Here is a 23,917-nt window from a genome sequence, read left to right on the forward strand (position 1 = left end):
AGATCTTGTGTTTTGGTTGCAGATATAGATTACTGGGAAATCATGTAATTATTAGTATGAAATAGAGATATGTATGTAAAAATGTTAAGGCATATAAAATATGGAGCTATCAATTCTGAAAGTTGGCAGGTTGGTGAGGGTTGGGGACCATTGGTGGTTAAGTCAGAGAAGACTACACAGAGATGAGAGCGGTGCCTAGGATTGTTACTAGTAAGTAGTTCACTAGAGGGATGAGGGGCAAGGGAAGAAAGGCAGGCAGAGGGAGTAACAGAAGTTAAAGCAGAGTGTGTGTGTATGTATATTAGGGAAGGGTGATTAGTATGGCTAAGAAGGTAGGTTGTTTCATGGACAGTAGGAGGAAATATTTAAAAAGAAGGTTTGTACTTTATTGTGGACAGATTGACCTAGTGGTGAAATTCGGGCCCAAAGAATTGACTTTTCTTTTTTTTTTTTTGTCAGCTGAATGATTTAAGAAAATCTGAATTTAATTGGATAGCAAATGTGCTCTCTAGTTCTGTTACAGACCATTACTTTTATGCAGCTTGTTATATATATTTATTTTACCAGCTTTGCTGTAACTGATATTTAAGGTTTTGATCCTCATGAATCTATGCAATGGAAAGTCATTTAAATTGTATAGGGAGATGAATCATGTAAGATAAGTGTTTTAGAAACAAAACACTAATAGGCCTAAAAGAAGTCAGACCTGTTAGGAACCATTCTGGCTGACTTTGTGGCATGTCTCTATGCTATTATAGCAGTTCTTAATTCAGTACGCTTCTGTGGTATAAGCATGTATGGGAAAGTAGTGGACTTATTCACTGCACAGAGCATTGAATCCTATGTTATCTATACTGCAGCCCTTCAAAGTTCAGATCCTTGCCCATTTCTTGTGCTATTACCACATTATGAACAGACAGAGCTATTATTTCAAATTCTGCACTGTACTGACAGACTTAATCCTTTGGTCAAATTGTTAATACTACCTCTAAGAAATGATTCTATCAGTGTAAGGAAGAGTTGAACTAAAGTAAAATGTTGCACTTAGTAATTGTTTTTATTTCAGAACAAGGCACAGAAGAAGTTAAAAAGTTGCTGTTACTTTTACTGGGTTGTGCAGTTCAGGTAAGTTAAAATATTTCTTTATATTTTATTTTAATAACTTTGTTATTGTATTTCGGACTCTAGTTTCTGAGAGACTTAAGGATGGGCCATTGGTTTTTAAAGTCTGTGTTAGAGATTATAAATAGCTTTATAACCTCCTAAAGAGATTTTGAAGAAAAAGACATACTCTGTAATTTTGTTTCCAACTTAAGTTATCAGATACTCATATCATTTAAAATCTTTATTCTTTTTTTACTCTGAGTCTTCTAATGGCCCCAGGTTTTTCAAGTTTCCTTAGAGGTATCGTTAGAAACCTCTTTCAAGACTGTCTTATGATGAATGTGTGCATGAGTGTGTGTTATTGAAGAGAAGTGGGGGTCAAATGTATGGTGATAGAAGGAGAACTGACTCTGCGTGGTAAACACACAATGTGACACATAGATGAAGTATTATAGAATTGTACACTTGAAACTTATGTAATTTTACTAACCATTGTCACCCCAGTACATTTTAATTAAAAAAAAAAAAGTGGGATTAACAATAAATATAGAAGAGGCAGAAATTATGAAAAGTATTTTAGGAGTCTCGGTTATTATATTGCCCTTTTGATCAATGATTATAATAATAATAGCTATAATTTATGGAAGGCCTACTTTGTGTCAGATATGATACCTTATATAGGTTTTCTCATAATACCTCTTCAGAAAAGGAGATTGGTGTTTAGGTAGGGTGATATCAAGTTACTCAAATTAAGACACTTGTTGTGAAAGTCAAAAGGGTACTATTGACAATTCCAGTGGAACTGCATGTATGTCATTAAAGGTTCATGCAGTGTAATGTACTGTGTTGAGTTTGTAATTATTTAAATACTAACTTAAATATAATGTTTGTAGACATTGCTGTTCTAATTTGGTCATCAGATTTTGAGTTAGAAACAGTCGTTAATTATTTACAGCCTTTTGTACTGTATCTATTTAAAAAAAATACACTCTATTGGTGAATGTTATGTAAATTTAGATAACTCAGTGACAACATAAATTTGGTTCTTACTTCTGGTTACTATTTGGTTGTTATTACTAGTTACTAAAACTGATAGTGGGAATAGAACAAAACCAATGACTTTTTTTTTATGAACAGTTTAGGGACAGCCTAAAATATTAAAGAAACCACCATTGTTACCATCTGTAAAGGCAACAAAAGAAGATTATGAAATCTAAGCTGTTTCCCCCTACCTTACTATTTTTTATAACTCACCCAGGTACTGGAAAATGGAAAGGATGACATGGAAATTATGTTCCTTTTTCTAATAAGCTAAATAAAGTTTTTGATAGGTTAACCAACTCAGGATCTTCTAGTTCTGCCAGTGGGTGTTTCCTAAAGAAATTTACCAATAATTTTTTTACACTTGAATGACTGTTGATATTCATGTTTTAAAACAACTGCTGTCATTTTACTTTACCAACTCAAGGAAAGCAGAGCTATGTAATAGGCCTATTTAAAAAACAAAAAAAAAACTGCTTAATGAAGCCATACTACCAATTATAATGTCAGATATGTATGTTCTTTCTTACTGATGCACAGAACTAAATGCTGCATAAAGTAAATAATATATACATAGACCTACCCTTGTAAGTATCGTGCCTTTTAAAATAGTTTACATTAATGTCAGCATGTAATTAAAACAAGTTTTTCTAGCAATGTTAAGTATACTTAATTTGTCCTATTAATATGTTAGCTGGTTATGATTACCTGTACTTTAGATTCATATAATCTGGGAAAGGTTTGTAAGGCAGATACCATTTCAAATGGTCATTGGAAAAAGGACGACAAATATATGGGTGGATTAAGGCATAAGAGAAGACACAGAGTGGGAAAATTGTGTAAAAAAATAATTATATAAATATACATCAGTGTGACATTGAAACTAGAAACTAGAAAATAGAGACAATTTCGAGATATTTAGGGAGAACAGGGCAATGTGAAGGGAAGTTTTAAAGTTGAAGGGAGAAATTTATTAACTTTATAATTTTTTAACTTAAGGGGGAAAGTTCTGGGTCAGTAAATGAAATGTATTAGCAATGTGAAAGAATGACTAGGGAAGGGTGGCTTGATTCAGTGAAGAGTAATCTGTAGCAGTATGTTTGGAAGATGTCTGAGACCCAAAGTAGCAAACTTATTTGAGAATAAAGAAAGAATAAATACAAGCAAGTTTATTTTTTTTGTAGTAAGAGAGTGTAGGTTCCATCAATTGTATAAAACAAAACAAAGACTCAGGGAGATCATCGTCCTAAACCTAACTTGAGTCGACATAATTCAGAGTTTTTATAGACGTGAGGAGGTGGCAAGGTTGTCAGACCTTGATCTTTGATGTGAGATTGATTTATCAAGAAAATTGTAAACCAGTCTTTGTACATACGTTATGTCTTTTTAGTCAGCAGGTTTTTTCTTTACCTAAAAGCCCTTGGGACTTGTATCTGTTGTGATGCCAGAATGGCAAATCTAGTAAGAAAGGAGAAAGGATCCGATTTTGAAAAATATTGGTGTTCATTCTGTATTTTTAAAATGTTAATGACCTGATTTTTTTTAAATGTTCACTATTTACCAGGTGCTGTAGTAAAGGACAGGAATGGATTTTTGTTTTTGTTTTTTTTAAAGACAAAGCTGAAAGAGTTTAAATTATAGAAGCAGACAGACTAAGCATTAATAGTATGAGGTCATAATTACCATAATGCAAGATACATTGGTGCACAGAAGAAATACTTTTTTTAAGTTTGCTTGTAGTGTCAGGGAGTGTCTCTCTGAGGAGGTAACATATGAAATGAGAGCAAAGATATTGAGATAACCACTTGTCAGGTAGTAGCAAAAATGGGTGGAACACTATGTGCATGGGGGAGAATGGCAAGAGATTAAGACTGGAGAGTTGCGGGGATTGGGTCACAAAGGACTGGATTTGCCATATTAAGATTGGGTTTAGATTTCATCCTGAGGTATTTGGGAGCCACTACTGCTAACGACATCAAGTGTGTAACAATCAAAATTTCCTGTCAGAACCTTGAATTGTGACGATAGGAACAACTAGAAATCTTTTTTGATACTGAAGAGACAAAATGTACTTCAGGACCAGAAACTTTGACGAAACCAATCAGGCAACAAGTGTTGTTTGAACACTTTCCAGAACGTAATGTGAAGCAGTTCTAGAAGTCCTCTTTCGTGAGTATCTTTAGTTGTGCTGTCTTGGCTGCCTCAATGTCCTAAATCGATTCAAAATGTTTACCTTTCATGGTCATTTTGACTTTGGAGAAGAACCAGAAGTCACACGGTGCCAGACCCGGTGAATAAGGTGGATGAGGACACACTGTAATATTTTTATTTGACAGAAATTGCCGTACCAGAAGCGATATGTGACATGGAACCTTTCTGTTGTAGTCACAAACTACAGTGAATGCTGCTGCTGAGTGGCAGCCAACGGAAAGGCATGGATCTTCAATATGGGAAGCGGCAAACCTTGGTAACAGTTTGTGACAAGTTTCAATTTGTTTGGTGCAGTCATTCGGGTGTGAGCTACAGTTGAGAGGAGGTGTGTTTTAAAGTGTGCTGTAAATCATCCTCCATCATGACAATGTTCCGTGTCACACATCGCTTCTGGTATGTGGCAATTTCTGTAAAATAAAAACATTACGGTGTGTCCTCATCCACCTTATTCACCAGATCTGGCATAGTGTGGCTTCTGACTCTTCCCCAAAGTCAAAATAATTCAGGACATCTAGGCAGCCACAACAGCGCAACTAAAGACACTCATGAAAGAGGACTTCCAGATCTGCTTCAGAAAGTGGCAGGAATAATGGGATAAGTGTGTTTGAAGTGAGGGGAAGTATTTTGAGGGGGATTAATGGCAATGTGTCTTTTACTGTAATATTTTTTTTTTAATCTAAACGTGCACCATATTGTTTGATCACATCTCATCAGTGGCATAAATATGTTTTTCCACATCAGGATCAGTTTTATCTGTTATACTTGTGAGTTGTAGGTAGAAATAGCAAATCAGATTTTCTGGTATGATACTAGTGTTCAGTAATTCCACGGGCCACGGGTTTTGAAAAGATGTAGTCATAAAAAGAAGTAGAAAAGGAAACAAGCATTAGGAAATTTATATTTTTTTTCTTTTGAAGAAAATATTATGAAATTCTTTAAGGGGAAACAGTATTCAAAAACAGTAAAGTTAGCCACTGTCCAAAGATCTTAAGTCACAGAATAATTTTTAACTAAGACTTTTTTAAATCTTCAATTAGATATAAATATAAGCCACAACAATAACTTTGGATATGAAGAAAATTATTCAAGGCCAGGATTTGGGTGTATTCATTACTGACTAAGCCAGTCCAGTTCCTGCAGAATCTTTTAAAATGAGTAACACAAGCCTGGTAAACCACTTCTGAGCCTCAGCTAGAATTTTCACAGATGTATGGTTCTGCATCCTGGCCCTGAGATAGTTGAGAGATTTCCAAGCCAAGTCGTTCTACTTAGAAGAACAAATTTTTTGCTGTGTATGTTGTTTGGAAATTTATTTCTTTAAGGACCATGTAAAATTCACCTTTTTTTCAACAGAACTTAGGTTTTACATCAGTGCTGGCTATTTCATATCCAAAAACTTTTACTTTTGTTTGGACTTTAGCCAGGTTGCATTGTGCTGACAGTAAATAAGTGTCAAGTGTGGTTGGAAATAAAATTTTGATCTTTTATGTGTACCCTCACAAGCAATTCTAACATTATTATTTGGTTCCAAAAAACGGTTTTGAACTTGGTTGGCTTGAGAGCTACAATCTGTTGTTTTCCGACCAGCTACCTGTAAAGCATCTTAAAAATTAGCATTTTACAACATTAATTATTGTATTGCATTTTTGGGAAATAAAACAATACATAATTTTAAGCAATGCATTTCTTTTTCTGAGAGTACCTGAAAATAGCAAATGTAGCTTGATTTAAAGAGGGAATTTTTTTTGCTAATAGTTTTTTATTAATAATAAAAAAATTTTATTGTTGTAGAAAAATATGCATAACATAAAATTTACCATTCAACCAATTTTTAAATGTACGGTTCGCTAGCATGAAATATATTCACATTGTTCTGCAACCATCACCATTATCCATCTCCAGATCTTTTCTCATCTTCCAAAACTGAAACTCTTATTGCTTAAATAATAACTCCTGATCCCTTTTGCACCCAGCCCTTGGCAACCAACCATTCCACTTCCTGTGTCTATGAATTTGACTATTCTAGGAACTCACATAGTGAAATCGTACAGTATCTGTCCTTTTGTAACTGACTTATTTCACTTAGCATAATGTCTTTAAGGTTCATCTATGTTGTTGCACATGTCAGAATTTTCTTCTTTTAACACTGAATAATATTCCATCATATGTCTGTAACATATTTTGTTGATTCATCCATTGATGGACACTTGGGTTGCTTCCACTTTTTGGCTGTTGTGAATAATGCTTCTAAGAATGTGGGTGTATTAATAGCTGTTTGAGTCCCAGCTTTCAGTTCTTTTGGTGTATATGCAGAAGTGGAACTGCTGGATCATGTGGTAATTATATTTTCAATTTTTTTAGGTACTGCCATGCTGTTTTCCATAGTATCTATGCCATTTTATATTACAACCAGCAGTATACAAGGCTTTCAGTTTCCCCGCATTCTTGCCAACATTTATTATTTTCTGGTTTTTTGGTAATAGCCATCCTTTAAAGAGGAAATTTTAATTTTTCTATTTTTATTTTTTTTATGTGGCTCATTTTGGTCTTAACTTTGGTAGAACTATGAGCTGTTCAGTCATTAATGTCCGTATTCTTGTTGAAAATTCTATCATGTATTTTTTATTTTATTATTTTCTTGTTCACTAGCTTGTTTTGGGTGCCCTTTCCTCTATTTTAGTATAATTTTTCCACATAAGTCTTTTTTCTTTAAGAAAAGAAGACACTGAGAGTACCAAGTGAAAAATATGAGGAAATTGAGGAATACGATTCAGAGCGTAAACTCTCTGATGTAACATATACAACTTTACGGTCAATGCAGTTCTATAACTTTTTTTGTTCTTTTCCTTTTTCTCAGCTTCCATATCATATTTATGGTAATATGCTGGTTTAGGAATCAATTACTATAATAGAATTAGAAGTAACTTGATGCTCATAATACTTTAAGAACTTTATATAAATATAAAAGAGACCATAATTTTAAGTGGAAAAAATAATTTGCTGGTGATTATTTAGACTTCATAAGAGTCTCTGTTGGCTGGAAGCAAAACTGTTTATATATCTATTTTTTAACACCAGACATTTTTATGCTCTGGAACTGGGCTGTCAATACAGCAGCCACTAGCCAGGTGTGTCTGTTTAAATTACAACTGGAGTAGCTGCATTTCCATACTTAGTAACCACATGTAGCTAGTGATTCCCCTATTGGACAACACTGATGGAAACATTTTGTCTGATTATTCAACTTCAAAGTTTGAATCTTCTCTCTTTTCCATCTTGATAGTCTTTTTTTTCTGTCCTTCAAGATCCTATGAAATTTTGTATTAAGAAAATCTAACCTATTTATGAAACATTTTCAGAATTCTTAAGACTTTTAGAGTTTGAATAAAGAAGAGGTTTAGTAGAAATTGTGGGTATTTTAAGGGTAAAGGAAGAATTCTCATTGATATGTGTTGAGACTGTGTTCAAAAGTGAGCTCCTAAAGGCAGTGTAAATAAAGAAACTGTGGCCCTAGGGCTTAGGAAAGGAAAGTGTGTGTTTAGTTTAAATGGAAGACAGACAGATATGGCAAAGGGTACGCAATTGGCGGACCCTTTCAGTGAGGCATAGTCATCACATCCCAGCCTTTTTATATGCTCATCAGCTCAGAAACTATGCATAGGTTAACATTTTTGGAAGCATTGAATTTAAAAATTGGGGATACTCTACCTAAAAATTTATTTTATATATGCTACAAATGTACTGTCATAAAGTCATTTATTTTATTTTATTAGAATGACAATGATTAGTAAAATTACATAGGTTTCAGATGTACAATTCTGTAATACATCACCTTTATATCACATTGTGGGTTCACCACTCAGTCACTTCTCCTTCTATCACCATATATTTGATCCCATTTACCCTCATTTACCACCTCCTTCCCCTGTACCCTCTGGTAACCACTAAACTATTGTCTGTGTCTATGAGGTTTTGTTTGTTTGTTTGTCTGTCTTGTTCCTTTGTTGTTTTCAGTTGTATATCAGTTAGAATGGCTATCATCAACAAGACAAATAGTAACGAGTGTTGGAGAGGCTGTGGAAAAAAAGGAACCTTCATACACTATTGGTGGGAATGCAGACTGGTGTAGCCGCTGTGGAAGGCAGTGTGGAGGTTCCTCAAAAAATTAAGAATAGAATTTCTATATGACCCAGCAATCCCTCTCCTGGATATCTACCCAAAAAATTGGAGAACATTTATCCATAAAGTCATTCTTAATTGTTCTTACTTTGCCTGTCAAATATTATTCATAAACCTAAAATTTCTTGTTTTTAAACTAATTTTCATTTCATCCCCCCAGTGTTTGACTTCCAATTCACAGCTAGGAGTTATATATTCCTGGTAATTTAATTTTAAATGTTATTATATCATCCCAGTGATTTTGTTTTTACAGGCTATAGATAGACGTTTCTGTATTGAGGGAATGTGTTTAAGTTAAATTGTATGGCAGTAGAAATAGGGTGTCATGATTTGATATAATAAATGTGCAGAGTATAAATCAGAACCTTGCTACGTTTCTTCATGATTAGAGAGCCGATTTTTCTGTTATATTGTCTTCACTAGTGTTCAGTAGTTGACCCAGGAGATGCCACTAAGCTAGACGAGGCAGTGCTGTCTATTTTGTATGCACTTCTCATTTGGTAGCTGCAAGAATATGGTTATACTTGCAGTTGGATTGCAGTATAAGAGATGTAGAGAGAAGGCAGAGATTAAGGTGCATGTTAAATTGTTATTCAATACTGAATGGAAAGAAAAAGATTGGGTTTGCATCATTTTAATATTTTTAATTATATAAAGCTTTTTAAAAGTTACATAAATGTTGCCTTTATTCCATTTGATACATCTGTACTTGTATATACATTCTTAAATTTTGCCCCTGGTAACTTGGTGTTATGTTATAAATAAATCAAATATTTACTGTGTTACCTTATAAATGTTGAACCGGGACACAAAAGTAGCGTTTTTTTCTATTAGATTGATAGGATTTAGATGTGAGAATGAATGGTAAGCTTGAAGTAAAAATTGCTTAAAATTTTTTTTCCAAGAAGAAAGGCTGTGTTGTTTGATGATAGCCAAAGACTGACTGAGCATTTTGGCTGTATTCCGAATTCTGCCACTGACTCACTGTGTTTTTTGGCAAGTAACTTATCCTCCCTGAAACAAGTTCTTGATTCTTTACTTCTCTGTAGAGTTAGCATAATAATATTGTACTGACCTCAGATGGTTTGTGTAATGGTTTCCCGCTTTAGAACTTTACAGCATCAAAATAGTATGGATTTTCAATGTCTTGTTTTTAAAATAAATATTGCTAAATTGGTATCTTTTTATTAGGTAAGGATATTAGAGATACCATTTAAATGCAAAAAAAACCCCAAGAAAACAAAAACAAAACAAAACAAAAAACCCCGAAAAACAAAACCCTCTTTGTACTGTTCAAAACATAGCCAAGCTTTTTACTCTGATGAGTTTTTATTTATTTACAACATATTAAGAACTATACCTTATGAAGTATGAATGATTGTTTTATTCATTTCTTTTAGTGTCAGAAAAAAGAAGAATTTATTGAAAGAATTCAAAGTTTAGATTTTGATACAAAAGCAGCAGTTGCCGCACATATTCAAGAGGTAATAACCTGTATACAGTTTTTATGTAGTTTTTATGAAGCTTGTGGTGTATTTATTTGTATGTCTCCCAAAATAATTACAGTCATGGGATAAGCAAGAACAAATCAAGCTCAAATATAGATGAACCCTGCTTTTAGACACGTTGTCTTCTGCTCTTTAGAAATAGTTTCTTAAATGAATCCTCTTATACGTGGCACAGTGCTAACTACAGATGTACTGTTGCCTTTATCCAGAGGGACATAGGCAAAAAGTGTTATGTGAGGAATGAAGTATGCTTGTACGTCTTTGTTAGACAGCACGGAATGAATAGTATAGTAAATGGAAGCAGCAGAAAGTGAATCATTGTGTATAATTTAAAACTAAAGTTAGGTAAGATGATAACCTTAGTATTTTGTCATTGCAGTGATATTTCTTTTGAATGAATGGACACAAGCATAATTTTTATTGAAGATATTACCTGAATTATAAACACATTAGTGATTTGTAACATCCATATAAAAACTTAAATCTAGGACATATTATGCAGTGTCAAAAAATTGAATTTAAATAATTTATTTAGATTGCTTTTGATAGCTACTGTCTCTGCTTTTATCCAGTCTTGGGCTTTTAATCTTGCGTACGTAACAAGACTTTTTAGAAATAGAGCATGTTAAATTTTGCATGTTGGTTAGAAATAGAACTAATGAGAAGGAGAGACTTTAAATAGTGAAAATGGGTAGTATTTACAATAGTCTCTTACTTAAATGACTTTGTTTTCTATGGATCATATTTTGTTTTAGTTAACATTTATAGCGCCCAGCTTTCTTGTCAGTAATATTGTCAACAGCAAGCGCACTAGTACTCTACAAGATATAGTTTTATTGATAATTTCCCTTTACATGTATTTGTTTATGCTAGCTTTGTGGCTTGTATTGTATTTTGAATAAATGCTAAGTTTTGCAAGTTACTAAATTTGCTACCATTCTTGAGAATGTTATTTTTTGCTGCTTGTTGTGAAAGTTACAGCAAAATATCAGAATCTCTGTGAGAAATGGAAAGCAAGAAATAAGTATTTCACTTATATAACTTTTTCATTCTTTAAAAAATTTTTATATTGGGAGTCCTTTTCTCCTAAGGGTCCGTGATGGTGTCATCTTCAGAATCTATAAAGACTTAGCTTTTCAAGGGCAATAACAAGGGCAATAGAAGGGCAATAACATATATCCTACAGGATTAAAAAACTTTCACTTTTGAATTCAAGTACAATAAATTTACTATTATCTAAAGAAAAGTTTTAATTGATTTTATTAAAGCAGTTGTCAGACATATCAATATTACCTTCCTTCAGAAATGCCCTGAATTAAATATCTTTTGAATTGACTGGAAAATAAATATAAATTCATTTAAAGGTGAATTAAAAAATAATTTTTGTAGACTTTTTATTATTCAGTAATTTTAAATGTTTTTTTAAACATGTTTGCTTTTTATATTTTTATTATATGGGATATGTAGTATTGGAGCTAATATTGTGCATTTTAAAATGAAAGTATTAGTCATTTTTTAATTGTTTGTTTTGGTTGCTCTTCTAAAGGTAACCCACAATCAGGAAAATGTGTTTGATCTGCAGTGGATGGAAGTGACTGATATATCTCAGGAGGAAATAGAACCACTCTTGAAAAATATGGCATTGCATCTAAAAAGACTTATAGATGAGAGAGATGAACATTCAGAGGTTTGTAAATTTGTTTCAGTATATTACCTGAGTTTGCTTTCCCAAAAAAACAGTAGAATTCAGAGATACTTCAGAATTGATACTCCTCTGTTTCTTAGGACAGGTAATAAAGTACTATATGTCCTTTTTTGTGTGCAATACGGAACCAGAACGGACATGTAAGAGCCCCAGATTGCTAGTAAACATTGCAATTAGATTTTCTTTTCTTTTTTCCTTTTAAATTATTATTCTGATTTTGTTCCTATGTGTGTTTTAAGTCATCCCCGTAGCTCTAGCAACAGTACAAAAGTGTGAAACTGAAAATGTCGTTGATGTAAGTGGAAAAATCATTGCCTTGATGCATAAGAATTTGCTTAAGGTTAATTTCTTAGTTTTATTGCCATATGAGGTTGAAAAATAAGTGTTAATAAAAGAAGAATAACAGGTGTTCTGAATAAAATGTCCCACAAAAGTTCTCAAATTTTTGTAGTCAGTATAATGAGGTGTGATTTTTAAAAAGAGAATTATTATGAGCTCTTTTAAGGAAGAACTTTGCTTTTTAAAAAGAGTGAAATTGCTCCAGATTTTTTGCCTGCACTCACTGAAAGCAGCTTATAATTTTTAGAGGAGTCTAGACTTCAGTGCATGTGGTGATGAGTAATATTTTCTTAATAGCAGCCTAAAGTACTCTGCCATTCAGGGAAATGTATAGCTTTCATCATTTGTTCCATTTACATGGAGACAGATTTGAGCCTATTTATAGAGAATTTGATTACTCTTGGGACAAATGAAAGACTACATAGAAGAAATTCCTAAAGATTTATTTTTCTGAACAAAACTTTCACGTCTTTTTAGAGTATATTCAATTCTGATGAGAATTTTCAGTTTCTCTTCAGGCATTTAAAGAGAAGAAAATATAGGAAATAAAGAAATATTTTAGAGCAACAATTACATTTTTTAAAAAGCTAAGATAGCCCAAAGGAAGGAAAGAGTGAATTGAAAAAAAATCCCTACTATATATTACCAAACTTACTGAGTTCTGTTTCATTTTTCAATCTGATTTTTGAACCATGTGCTGTATTTTTATTTTAGTTTCTTCTCACTACTTTACTCATTTTCTAGAACATTCTTCTGTATTTCAAGATATTAAAAGTATTTTGATAAGGTGTCCTCCAACTTCTGAGGAATTATTTCTGAAAATCTATACTTTGATTTTGTATGATTGATAGACATGTAAAATTGATCTCACATGCACTGACTAATATGGGATGGAGTACATTGGAGAAATGTGAACAGAATACTTGTTATTACATGATCTGTGTTAAAACTAAAAGGAATAATAAACACTAAATACAGTGATTGTTTGAAAAACCTTTTAAAATCCTGCCTGATTAGCCATTTTGGTTGAATTTGTTCTTCTAACAAGGAAAAAAAAGTGGTTGCGTTCTCTTGTATAAGGTATTCAGGAAACAAGTTGCTAGCTGGTTTCAAACCAATTCTCGGGGGAAAATTTTCAAGTTGGGTCACCAGTGGACTAATTAGAAAAGATAATTTAAAATAATTATGAAATACTAAACAAATGTAACACTATGTAAGTATAATAATTCTGTATCATTTAATTTGATTAAAACAAATTCTTATTTAGATTTTCTTTTTAACTTTTTAAATTTTGGTTGCTCTTTTGTCATAATTGTTTCACTTCAATCTAGAAAGTATAATTTGGTCACCCTGTGTTTAATTACTCTTCACTTTTTTATTAATGTTGTGGAACAATGATCTCTTCAGTCCTTTCCTTTTACTAAACACCAAGTAGGAGATTTTAATGAATTTAAAATATCTTTACTGTCACTGTTTATTTTATGCCAAGCTTTGTATTATAAGTTTATCATATACTCTTATTCTGCACAATCACCCCATTTTATAGGTGAAGATACTTGAAATCCAAGAAGTTAAATAACTCCAATGCTTGTGTTCCTAACCATTATAATGCCTTTTGCCTAAATTCATGAGTGTGCTGTGTATATCTCTGATTCTTTTCCTCAGTGAGTTCTATAAGTAAAATTATTAGATCACCTGAATTTTTTTCTTAGCATTGATGTATCTTTTTATGTTCATTCTTCAACATCTATTAATAAATACCTTCTTTTTAGCAAGATCTTGAGTACTTGGGAGCAACAAACTGACAAACGTTCAGAAAAGAACCAAAGATTGTGACAATCAAATAAGGAAGTTATTTTAATAAAATTACTAACTGTAATAAAATTTTCAAAATGATAAGTACCAAAAAAGACATACATCTAAATACTATAGGAATTTACTGAAGGAAGATGTTACTTGCAACTGCTAGTGGAATGTCCAGACTTGGAAGGTTCAGAGAAGGCTTATTTAATTAAAGTTATACTTTAATGATATTTCCTGTCAGATTATTTGGAAAATGTTCAGAGGACTTCAGCTTAAGAAACTACCACCATTAGAGAAAAATCAAAGTGTTGACATAATACTTAATAGAAAACACCTTTGGATACTCTTTATTCTTAGTAAAAGGTTTCTTTCCTATTTTTCTTTTTTAAAAAGATTTTTCAGGCCATAGTTCTTTTGTACTCTTTTCATTGGCTTCTGGAAGCTCTTGATATCTCCATTTTACCACCTAGTCAGTTCAAATGTAGTATATGTCTTCAGTACTTATTCTTGAGTTCTCCATTTTGTTAATCAGTTAAATAATTTTGAGCAGTTCTTTTTGTGTTCAGTACTATGCTGGATAAGATGATAGATACAAAGGAGGTATAAGAGATTGTGTCTGGTTTACTGAAAAAAACTATATTGCAAATGAAAAACAAAAGGTAGCATAATTAAATTGTAATTTATTTGTACATGAAAAAAATATTTATTAAACACTTAGTATATGTGGTACTATTGTTAGAGTTAGGAGATGTTGAAGGCAAGATGGAAGATAATTGAGATAGTAAGAAAATATACAAATAAAAGTTGACTCCATGAAGATTGAGCCTGAGCTACTATGAAGAGTAGTGATACTTTTCACAGTGGATAGGATAAAGTTGTGTGAGTGAACACATAAACTACTTTTCAAAAAGTAGCATTGCAAGAGAAATAGAAGGGTAGCAAGATGGAAATGTGATCTTTTCCCCCCTATATGGAGGAAACTTGTATATCTTTGAAGAACAAGGAGGAAGAAAGCCAATTGAAAGTGTTATAGAACTAAGGAATATGTGTTATGAGCAAGAGATACATAAAAATGGAGGAGTTAAGACTCTCTGGTGGTTTTGTTTCTTTGACAAGTTGGAGGAGAGGTCATTTGTTGGAAGTGATGATGGCTATTTGCAGTTGGAGGCTTAGTAAAGAAAAGGGAATATATTTACAGTAGCAATTGTTGGAGAATTTGCCTGGAAATCAGCAAGATTTTCAATAAAAGGATTGATGGGCATTGGAAAGAGCTTAATTGAAAATGGATGGCAACGGGGTGGCAGGTTAGCTCAGTTGGTTAGAGCATGGTGCTAATAACACCAAGGTTCCAAGGTTGCCGGTTCAGTCCCCGTATGGACCACTGTGAGCTGCACCCTCCGTAAAAAAAAAAAAAAAGAAAATGAATGGCAAGATCTGAGTTAGGGCTGTGTATTTTGTTTTGTTTGTTTTTCCGTAAGAGTTCTTTATCACCTTGGAGCCGGAATGGGAAAACAAAACAAAAAAAACACAAAAAACTGATGGTTGGTAAGGAAAAATGATACTATGTTAGAGTCAAATTTGAATTCCTGTTGTACTATTAGTTGTGTGACTTTGGTTAAGTTATTTAATCTATATGAACCTCAGTTTCCTTATGTCTAAAATAGACCTAATACTACTCTATTGCAGATTATAGTATTAGATGAAATCTTGTTGGAAAATTTCCTAGCCAGAAGTTCTATAAATATTAGTCCTCCCTTTTCTTCCCCGAAGAGTGAGCCATAGCCAAAGATAGCTAGGTACTGTTAAATTAGAAAGTAAGGGTGACGTTTAAGGTCCTAATTGTAGTTCCAGGCTGAGTAGGAACTCTATAGTAGCCAGGAAAAATCTGTCTGGCTGGGCGAAAAGGGCAGTTGAATGATTAAAGGTTCAGGCATAGGTTTAGTGACATGGGAATAATGCTAATAAAGGAGGCATTGCACAAAAGAGGAATAGTTCCCTCACTGATTAAGCCTGTACATATCAAATACTGAGTGGATGTGGAGTTGTAGAGAGAAAAGGAATTTGGAAATCACATTCTGTGATTTATCAATAAACACAGGAATCTGTGCAAGCAATAGTTGGATAGACCTTCTCATTCAGGTGCTGAAATATATTCCAAAGATAAAGAAATGAATTCTGATGGGAGGTTTAAAAAAATAAAAGAAGAGGAAAAATAATGATTCATTGAGGGTGATATAAGACTTGGTGATGAAAAACAAGGATGGTGATTTCATGGTCCCATGGTGGTAATCCCACCCATTTTATCTGGAATAGAAGGACAGTTGAAATTGCTGTAGAAGACAGTTTCTGTTTGCCTGAGAAGTTTGGGGGGAAAGCTGAGAAATTGGTTTAGAATAAGAGAATTTTCCAATAAAAGGAAAATTACGGGAATAGAGCAAATATGATTGAGTGAGGTACATGTAGGTTAAAAAGCCCTTAAAGTTTAGATTAGGATAAATAGAGGGAGATTTGTGTCCCATGGAGGGTCTCTAGAGAAAAGAGTAAAAGAAGCACTGAGATGGGAAGCAGATTGGAACTACTATAGCAGAGAAAGAGAGCGTATAGGGTATGGAGTCAAGAGACTGGCCTGGAGTCTTGACATTGCTACCAGCTAATTGTCTGATCATGGACAAATCAGTGTCTGTGCCTCCGTTACCTTACCTACAGAATTAAGAGATTGAACTTAACTTCTGAGGTTCTGTTTGGTCTCTCTGAGTCCCTGTTTACAATTCCAGTGCATTGTTGTCCAGTTCTGCCATGATGGCAAGATTGTATTGCTGCACTGTCCAAAAAGTAACCACTAGCTACATGTGGCTGTTATACACTTGAAATGTGGCTAGTGTGATTAAGGAACTATCTTTCTAACTTTTTAAATTTTTACTTAAATAGCCGCTTGTCTACTGGCTACCATATTGGACAGCATAGTTGTAGACATAATCACTCTTGGATTAATTTCTTTTCTATGTCAACAAGTCTTCTGTGACTTTCCAACCATTGCCATCTGGTCTACTTATTTTACCACAATTGATTTTGTTAAAAACTAAGAAAGGGCGGCTGGTTAGCTCAGTTGGTTAGAGCATGGTGCTTTTAACAACATTGCCGGTTCGATCCCCACATGGGCCACTGTGAGCTGCGCCCTCCACAACTAGATTGAAACAACTACTTGACTTGGAGCTGATAGGTCCTGGGAAACCACACTTAAAATAAAAAAAATAAAAAACTAAGAAAAAAGTATTAAGTCTTCTATTGTTATCTACTAAATAGCTTATCCATGAACTATTGAACCAAACTTTTAAAAATGACAGCTAAATATGATGAAGTTAAGATATTTTGATGAATCTTTTTCGATATTGTATAGTACCTAGTAGACTCAGTGAATAGTGTTGATGTGTTGAGTTCTTTGATATGTAGAATACTAAAAGTGATTCTGTGTTTATTTCCACATTTCCTCAGACTATTATAGAACTCTCTGAAGAACGAGATGGTCTTCATTTCCTACCCCATGCCTCTTCATCTGCACAATCACCCTGTGGTTCTCCAGGCATGAAACGAACAGAAAGTCGACAACATCTGTCAGTGGAACTGGCAGATGCCAAGGCCAAGATAAGAAGGCTTCGGCAGGAATTGTAAGTTGCTTATTTTCAAGGCTGATTGAATTTATATGGTCACAAAGGTTACCTAAACAATATTTTTAGTCGTATGGTATATGGATAGTAGTTCCCAATTGCTAACCCATGTCAAGTTTTTACTAGTTTTTGCCAAAATGAGAAAAATTAGGAGACTGGCATAAGGCATAAAGTTTTTCAAATGCTTAATCTTACCAGTTTAAAGGATGCCCTTTATTCTGGTTTTATGTTCGTCCTATGTGTCTAGTGTTAAAATGTCTTTCTTTTATAAAATAATGTTATTCCTTGGCAAATTGGGATCTGCTTAATTTTTTTTATTTTTACATTCTTAAAATCGAAATCCTGGCAACCACTGGTGCAGATCAATAAGTTTAGTTAGCTCTTTTAAAATTAATGTTATAAAAGATCGAATTGTTGGCATTTGGTATTACAAAAAATTAATTTTGTGTGTGTGTCTCCTGCATTGAGTAATTGAAATGCCTGATTCATGTACTTAGAGATGGTAAATATTCAGATTGGTTAGTGCTGGTGAAATTTATTTAACTTGCAAAGATCATTGCAGAAAAGTCAGTATAAATGTCACATAGGCATTCCTTGGTGAATCACATGTGAAGATATGACCAATCTCTGCTGGAGACTTATTTTGCACTTTGAAAAGAACAAAGGATTTTTGTGTTTTTGACTTTTTCCTTTTTTGGTTTGTTTTCCTAGAATTTGGGTTTTACAGTGTAGATTTTAAATTTAAAGCCACAATCTAGCAATTAAGTTTATTTACTGATTATTTAAAGTCGTTGGTTTAAGAAAGTGATTGAATATGCAAGGTAGAAAAAAATATAGTCTATAGAAAAATTTGAAAACAAAAAAATACAGCTTTCATTGTGGATGTCTGCATTATTATATATCTATTGAAGTGAACACGCCCAGGATATTCTATAAACAGCTGCACCAGGAAAATTAGGGAAGAGATTGCTGTTATTAGTTTGACTGGCAGTTAATGGATAGCCTAAACAGTGAACACTAGTTCATTCCATATAATTTAGCACAATCTTCTCCAGTCTTTAGATAAAGCATGCAATTAGAGCTGCAGTAATGGTTGTGAATTCATTTATCATTTTGCACTATATTAGAATTTGATTTTAAATAAAATTTACTTGGCCATGGAGTGTATTAAAATTCCAGACAACCTAAAGAGAATGATAAAGTTTGGTTTCATATGCTGATTGGAAAAAATGAATATTTTAAATAAATAAATAAATAAATAAATATTCCAAATATAGCAACTATTCCTATTAATTATCATCAGATACCATATAATGTCTTTGTTGTCCTTTGAAAATATGTTTCCTTGTTGGATTTCTTCTATTAACATTTGTTTTAAGTCTTTTTGCTGGGACAGATCTTTACTAAAGTGATGAAGTATGGAAGACAGGATGGATAAAAATAGTTCAGGTTGCCGTAGACCTAATGGAAATAAATAATTGTAATGAGAACATACAAATTAACTAATTACATACTTATGGGTGGTATAACATAATAAAATTGCTTTTGATTTATTAACATACAGAATAAAAATATTGGCAATTTGGTTGGAAGAAGTAATTCCTTATAAATTTTATTTTTATGCAGTAGTTAACACTACCAAAAACTTTATTAAATTTTCTGTCTCCGTTGGTACTAAGTTTTCAAAGAGGTTTTTTTTTTTTAAAAAAAGAAATTGTTCTGTTTTTAAATAACAGCTTTTGTTGAGATATAATTCACATATCAGGAAATTTAACCTTTTAAAGTGTACAGTTTAGTGATTTTTAATATATAGAGTAGAGCAACCATCATACACTATCTAATTGCAAGACATTTTCTTCGCCCCAAAAAGGAACCCCATACCTATTAGCAGTCACTCCCTATCCATCTTTGCCCTGACTCCTGGCAAACACTAATATACTTTCTTTTTTCATGGGTTTGCCTATTCTGGACATTTCATATAAATGGAATCATGCATGATGTGGTCTTTTGTGATTGGCTTCTTTCACTTAGCATAATGTTATTAAGGTTCATCCAAGTTGTAGTGTTTATCAGTACTTCATTCCTTTTTTATGGTTGAAAAAGATTCCATTATATGGATAGACCACATTTTGGTTGCTGACTTACCAGTTGATGGGGCATTTGGATTGTTTACTTTTTTTGGCTCTTATGTATAATGCTCCTGTGAACATTCATGTGCACATGTTTGTGTGGACATACGTTTTCAGTTCTATAGGGTGTATACCAAGGAGTAGAAATGCTGGGTCATGAGGTAGTTCTGTTTAACCTTTTGAGGAACTGTCACTATTTGGTTGCACCATTTTACATTTCCACCAGCAACATATGAAGGCACCAGTTTCTCCATATTTTCACCAATATCTATTATTATCCACCATCATGGTTATAGCCATCCTAGTGGGAAGTGATATCTCATTGTGGTTTTGACTTGCATTTCACTGATGACTAATGATGTTGAGCATCTTTTTCTGTGCTTATTGGCCATTTAAATATTTTCTTTGGAGAAATGTCTATTCAGATCCTTTGTCCATTTTTAAATTGACTTATGAGGTACATTTTTAAGCAGATCAGTGAAGTAATATGAAACAAAGTGTATTCAAAGTCTGTGTAGCCTGCAGTTGAAACCCACAGGAGTTTTTGTCGCTCCTGAGTTAGGAGACAAAAGGGAGTGGTATCAGGAATATAGATAGTCACATTTCCATTGATGTTAGACATTAACTAGGTTGAAAATGCTCAATTATGTATTCTAAGCAGAGGGACGTGCAACAAGTTCAATAGGGTATAAGGAAGGGTAATGAAGTTGAAAATGAAGTGGATATGTGGATGGTCATATATGCAGTACTCAGAAATTTGGGCTTTAAACAGTGGGGACCAACTGAAGTTTTTTGCATAGTTACAAGATCAGATTTATGTTTTAATAAAGAGATACTAGCCTAGTGGCTGACTCTTAGTAAGTGTCCAAATAGAAAAAATAAATTCTGGTGGCAGTGTGAAAGTGGAGTGAAGGACAGTCCAGGCAAGAAGTGGTGTGGGCCTGATTTAAGATTGTAACAATGAAGTTGGAAAGGAGATAAGGGAGAAGGCAGGGTCTTTGATATAATTCCTAGTTTGCTATTGTCATGGTCTATTTGAATAGTGATGCTGTTCACTTGTAATATAAGAGAGAGGAATAAGATTAAGCTAAAAGACAAATTTAGCTTTTGATATCTTTAGTTTGAGGTACCCTAGAAATATCTCTCTGGAGACGATCATTGGATTATTGACTCTCTGGTCTGTAACACATAATACAAATTTGGGGTCACTAGAATACTGATGCAGAATAATATGCAGCAGGTAAGTAGTTGCAACCTTGGGAGTGGATAAGACTGTCCAGGAGGTGAAGAATGAGAACGATGTAATTTGAAGAACACAAACATTAAAAAGGTATTTAAGTAGTTATGGGCAGACTTTACCTTTTATTAGCCATGTTACTGTTTCTTCATCCATAAAATGAGACTTATAATATGTACTGTAGAGAGATACAGCATATGATCAAGCTCATTAGCTTTAGATGTATACTGCCTGAGTGTGGATCCTGGCTCAACACTTCTTAACTGAGTGATTGTGGCCAAGTTACTTAATCTCTATAAAGCTGCTTGGTTTCCTAGCCTATTAAGTAGGAATAATAATTGTGCTTACTGTAGGATTGTTGTGTGAGGTAAATATGTAAAGTGAACAATGTCTAATACATAAATGCTCAATAAATGTAAGCTGCTATCACTGCTATTATTTCTTTAGAGGGCTCTTGTAAGGATTCTGTGCTTGGGAAAGTGTCAAGTGCCTAGCAAAATTACTTAGCACAGATAATGAGAGCTTGATAATTGTTCGCCAGAAGATGGGCCCAAAACATGAAATCAGCAAAAGGGTCAGAGAATTAATATGTGAAGAAGTAGGAAACCTAAGCGTGTGAAGTCATAGAAGCTAAAGGAGAGAGAGTGTCAGGAGGAAGAATGAAGTTAACTGTGTTAAACTCCCTAGAAAGACCAGAAAATAATCCACTGTATTTGGCAATAAGGAGGTAATTGACTATGAAAAACAATGTCATCTGGGAGGTGTGGATGGAAGCCTTTTTCCTGTAGATAAAATGTTAAGTGGATGCACAAAGGGAATTACTTTATTAATGAAGCTTAAACTTCTGGATAACTCCTTTTAGAAAACTTATTTAAATTTACATCTCACTTCCACCAAGTGACTTTCAGATGGGTTAAAGAGCTAAATATAAAAAATGAAATACTTGACTTGGAGCTGATGAGTCCTGGAAAAACACACTTAAAATAAATAAAAGTTAAAAAAAAAAAAAGAAAGAATCCTGAAAGAACCAAAAATATTTAGATGAGTATATATTTGTTCTCTAGGTAGGGAAGAGCTTTACACAAAAGTAAAAGAAGTATTTATAAAAGGTAGTTGCTCTAGTTGTATAAAAAATGTTAAGTATATGAACAACCAGAAAAAAATAAGCAAAATTAAAAGCATTGACAATATTCCTTAAAAAATGAAACATAGAATTTTCCTATAACCCTGCAATTCCATTCCTAGTTATATCCCCCCAAAATTTAAAACAGGGACTCAAACAGCTTTTTGTATGCCATTGTTCATAGCAGTGTTATTCACAATAGCCAAAAGGTGAAAACAACGCAAGTGTCCATGAATGAGTAAACAAAATGTGATATAGGCATATGATGGAATATTATTCAGCCAAAAAAGGGATGAAATTTTGATACCTGCTACAAAATAGATGGAAAACAATTTGCTAAGTGAGAAATCAAATACAAAAAACAAATATTGTATGATTCTACTTAAATAAAATATCTTTAATAGGCAAATTCAGAGAAAAAGAAAGTAAATTAGAGGTAGGGGCTGGAGGAATTGGACAGTTATTGCTTACTGGGTACAGAGTTTGTGTTTGGAGTGATTAAAAGTTTTGAGAATGATAGTAGTGATAGTTTAACAACATTGTAAATGTAATTAATGCCACTGAATTGTACACTTAAAAATGGTTAAAATTGCACTTTTATGTTATATAATGTTATCACAGTAAAAAACAGAATTTGTTTATAGCTTTTTAAAGAACGTTCAAGTATCTATAAAGAAATACTTGTAAGAAATATCTGGCACAAGCATAAGAAAACAAAACTATCCTTTCCTAGTATTCAAATAAATGCAAATTAGAACAGTGATAGCACTTTTCAGTTGTTAAATTGTTACAAATATAGGCACTTTTAGCCTCTGCTGTTGCATTATAAATTGATAATGACCTTTCTGGAGGGCAGTTTGACAGTATATGTCTAGTACCTTTAAACCTGTAATGTACTTTTAGAAATATGTTCTGAAATACACATGGTTTTACGTATAATGAATTCATTTACAAAAACAATGTTTATTATAGTGAAAAATGAGTCCACTTAAGTAAATTCATTATGGTTCCTCTACCAAAGGGAGTATTTCTCCATTAAAAATTACGATTTTGAAAAATGTATGGGTATGAGGCGAGGTCAACAGCAGATGGGTTTCTACGATGAACATTTACTTTTTTTTTTTTATTAAAGAACAGGGTGGAAAAGTAGAGATAGTGAGTGAAAACTTTACTTGGAGGAGCTTGACTCTGAAGGGGAGATAGAAAATGGGAGTTAGAAGTAAAGCAGTGTAAAGAGAAAGATAGAAATTTAAAGATGTTTATAGACTTCAGGGAAGAAACCAATAGAGTTGTAAAGATTTTAGGCATCTGGCAGTGTATAATTTCCTATCAGCCATTGTAAATGTTGAAAATAGTTAGGAGACCCTTATAAGTTTCAGACACAGATAGTACTTCCATGCCTAAAAACTCTCTAGCTTATTTGTCTTTGACTATGCAGTGAGGGAGAGATGGAGAAAGAGAAAGGAGAATGAGAATGGGGGATGTCAGGAAAAATGAAGAGAGAGAAACTATTTTATGAACTATGAGGATGTTAATCATTAAGGTTCACCTTTGCAGAACTTTAGGAGGAGTTTGATAGATGGTAACTAATCATATAAATTCCTAATACCATTTCTTTGTCTTTTTCCCCTGGGTTGGAGTCATGGCTAATACTGTGTTCAACTAGATACTTATTACTGATAATGCATTTGTATTAATGCAGATGATGATCATAGTTTTTTAAAGCAGTAAGCTTATGCTTTAATAAATATATTTGCATTTAAGGGAGGAAAAGACTGAACAGTTGCTGGACTGTAAACAAGAACTTGAGCAAATGGAAATAGAACTAAAAAGGCTGCAGCAAGAGGTTTGTACCTGGAACTTATATAGGACT

The 23,917-nt window shown here is 33.2% G+C and overlaps 1 protein-coding gene across 5 annotated transcripts in view; it reads left to right on the plus strand.

Annotated features, from left to right (window-relative positions):
• CCDC88A (coiled-coil and HOOK domain protein 88A) overlaps positions 1-23,917 on the plus strand; it is a 117,227-nt gene that overhangs the window by 33,679 nt on the left and 59,631 nt on the right. For all 5 annotated transcript variants that reach the window (XM_088796160.1, XM_074331998.2, XM_088796161.1 and 2 more), the window contains exons 5-9: positions 1,067-1,125; positions 9,936-10,019; positions 11,590-11,730; positions 17,383-17,555; positions 23,809-23,890. In XM_088796160.1, the coding sequence (XP_088652286.1) occupies positions 1,067-1,125; positions 9,936-10,019; positions 11,590-11,730; positions 17,383-17,555; positions 23,809-23,890 (539 nt within the window). The remainder of the gene's footprint in view (positions 1-1,066; positions 1,126-9,935; positions 10,020-11,589; positions 11,731-17,382; positions 17,556-23,808; positions 23,891-23,917) is intronic.

The sequence above is a fragment of the Rhinolophus sinicus genome, chromosome 2, assembly GCF_057876585.1.
Source record: "Rhinolophus sinicus isolate RSI-liver-muscle chromosome 2, RSI-T2T, whole genome shotgun sequence".
Classification (NCBI taxonomy): domain Eukaryota; kingdom Metazoa; phylum Chordata; class Mammalia; order Chiroptera; family Rhinolophidae; genus Rhinolophus; species Rhinolophus sinicus.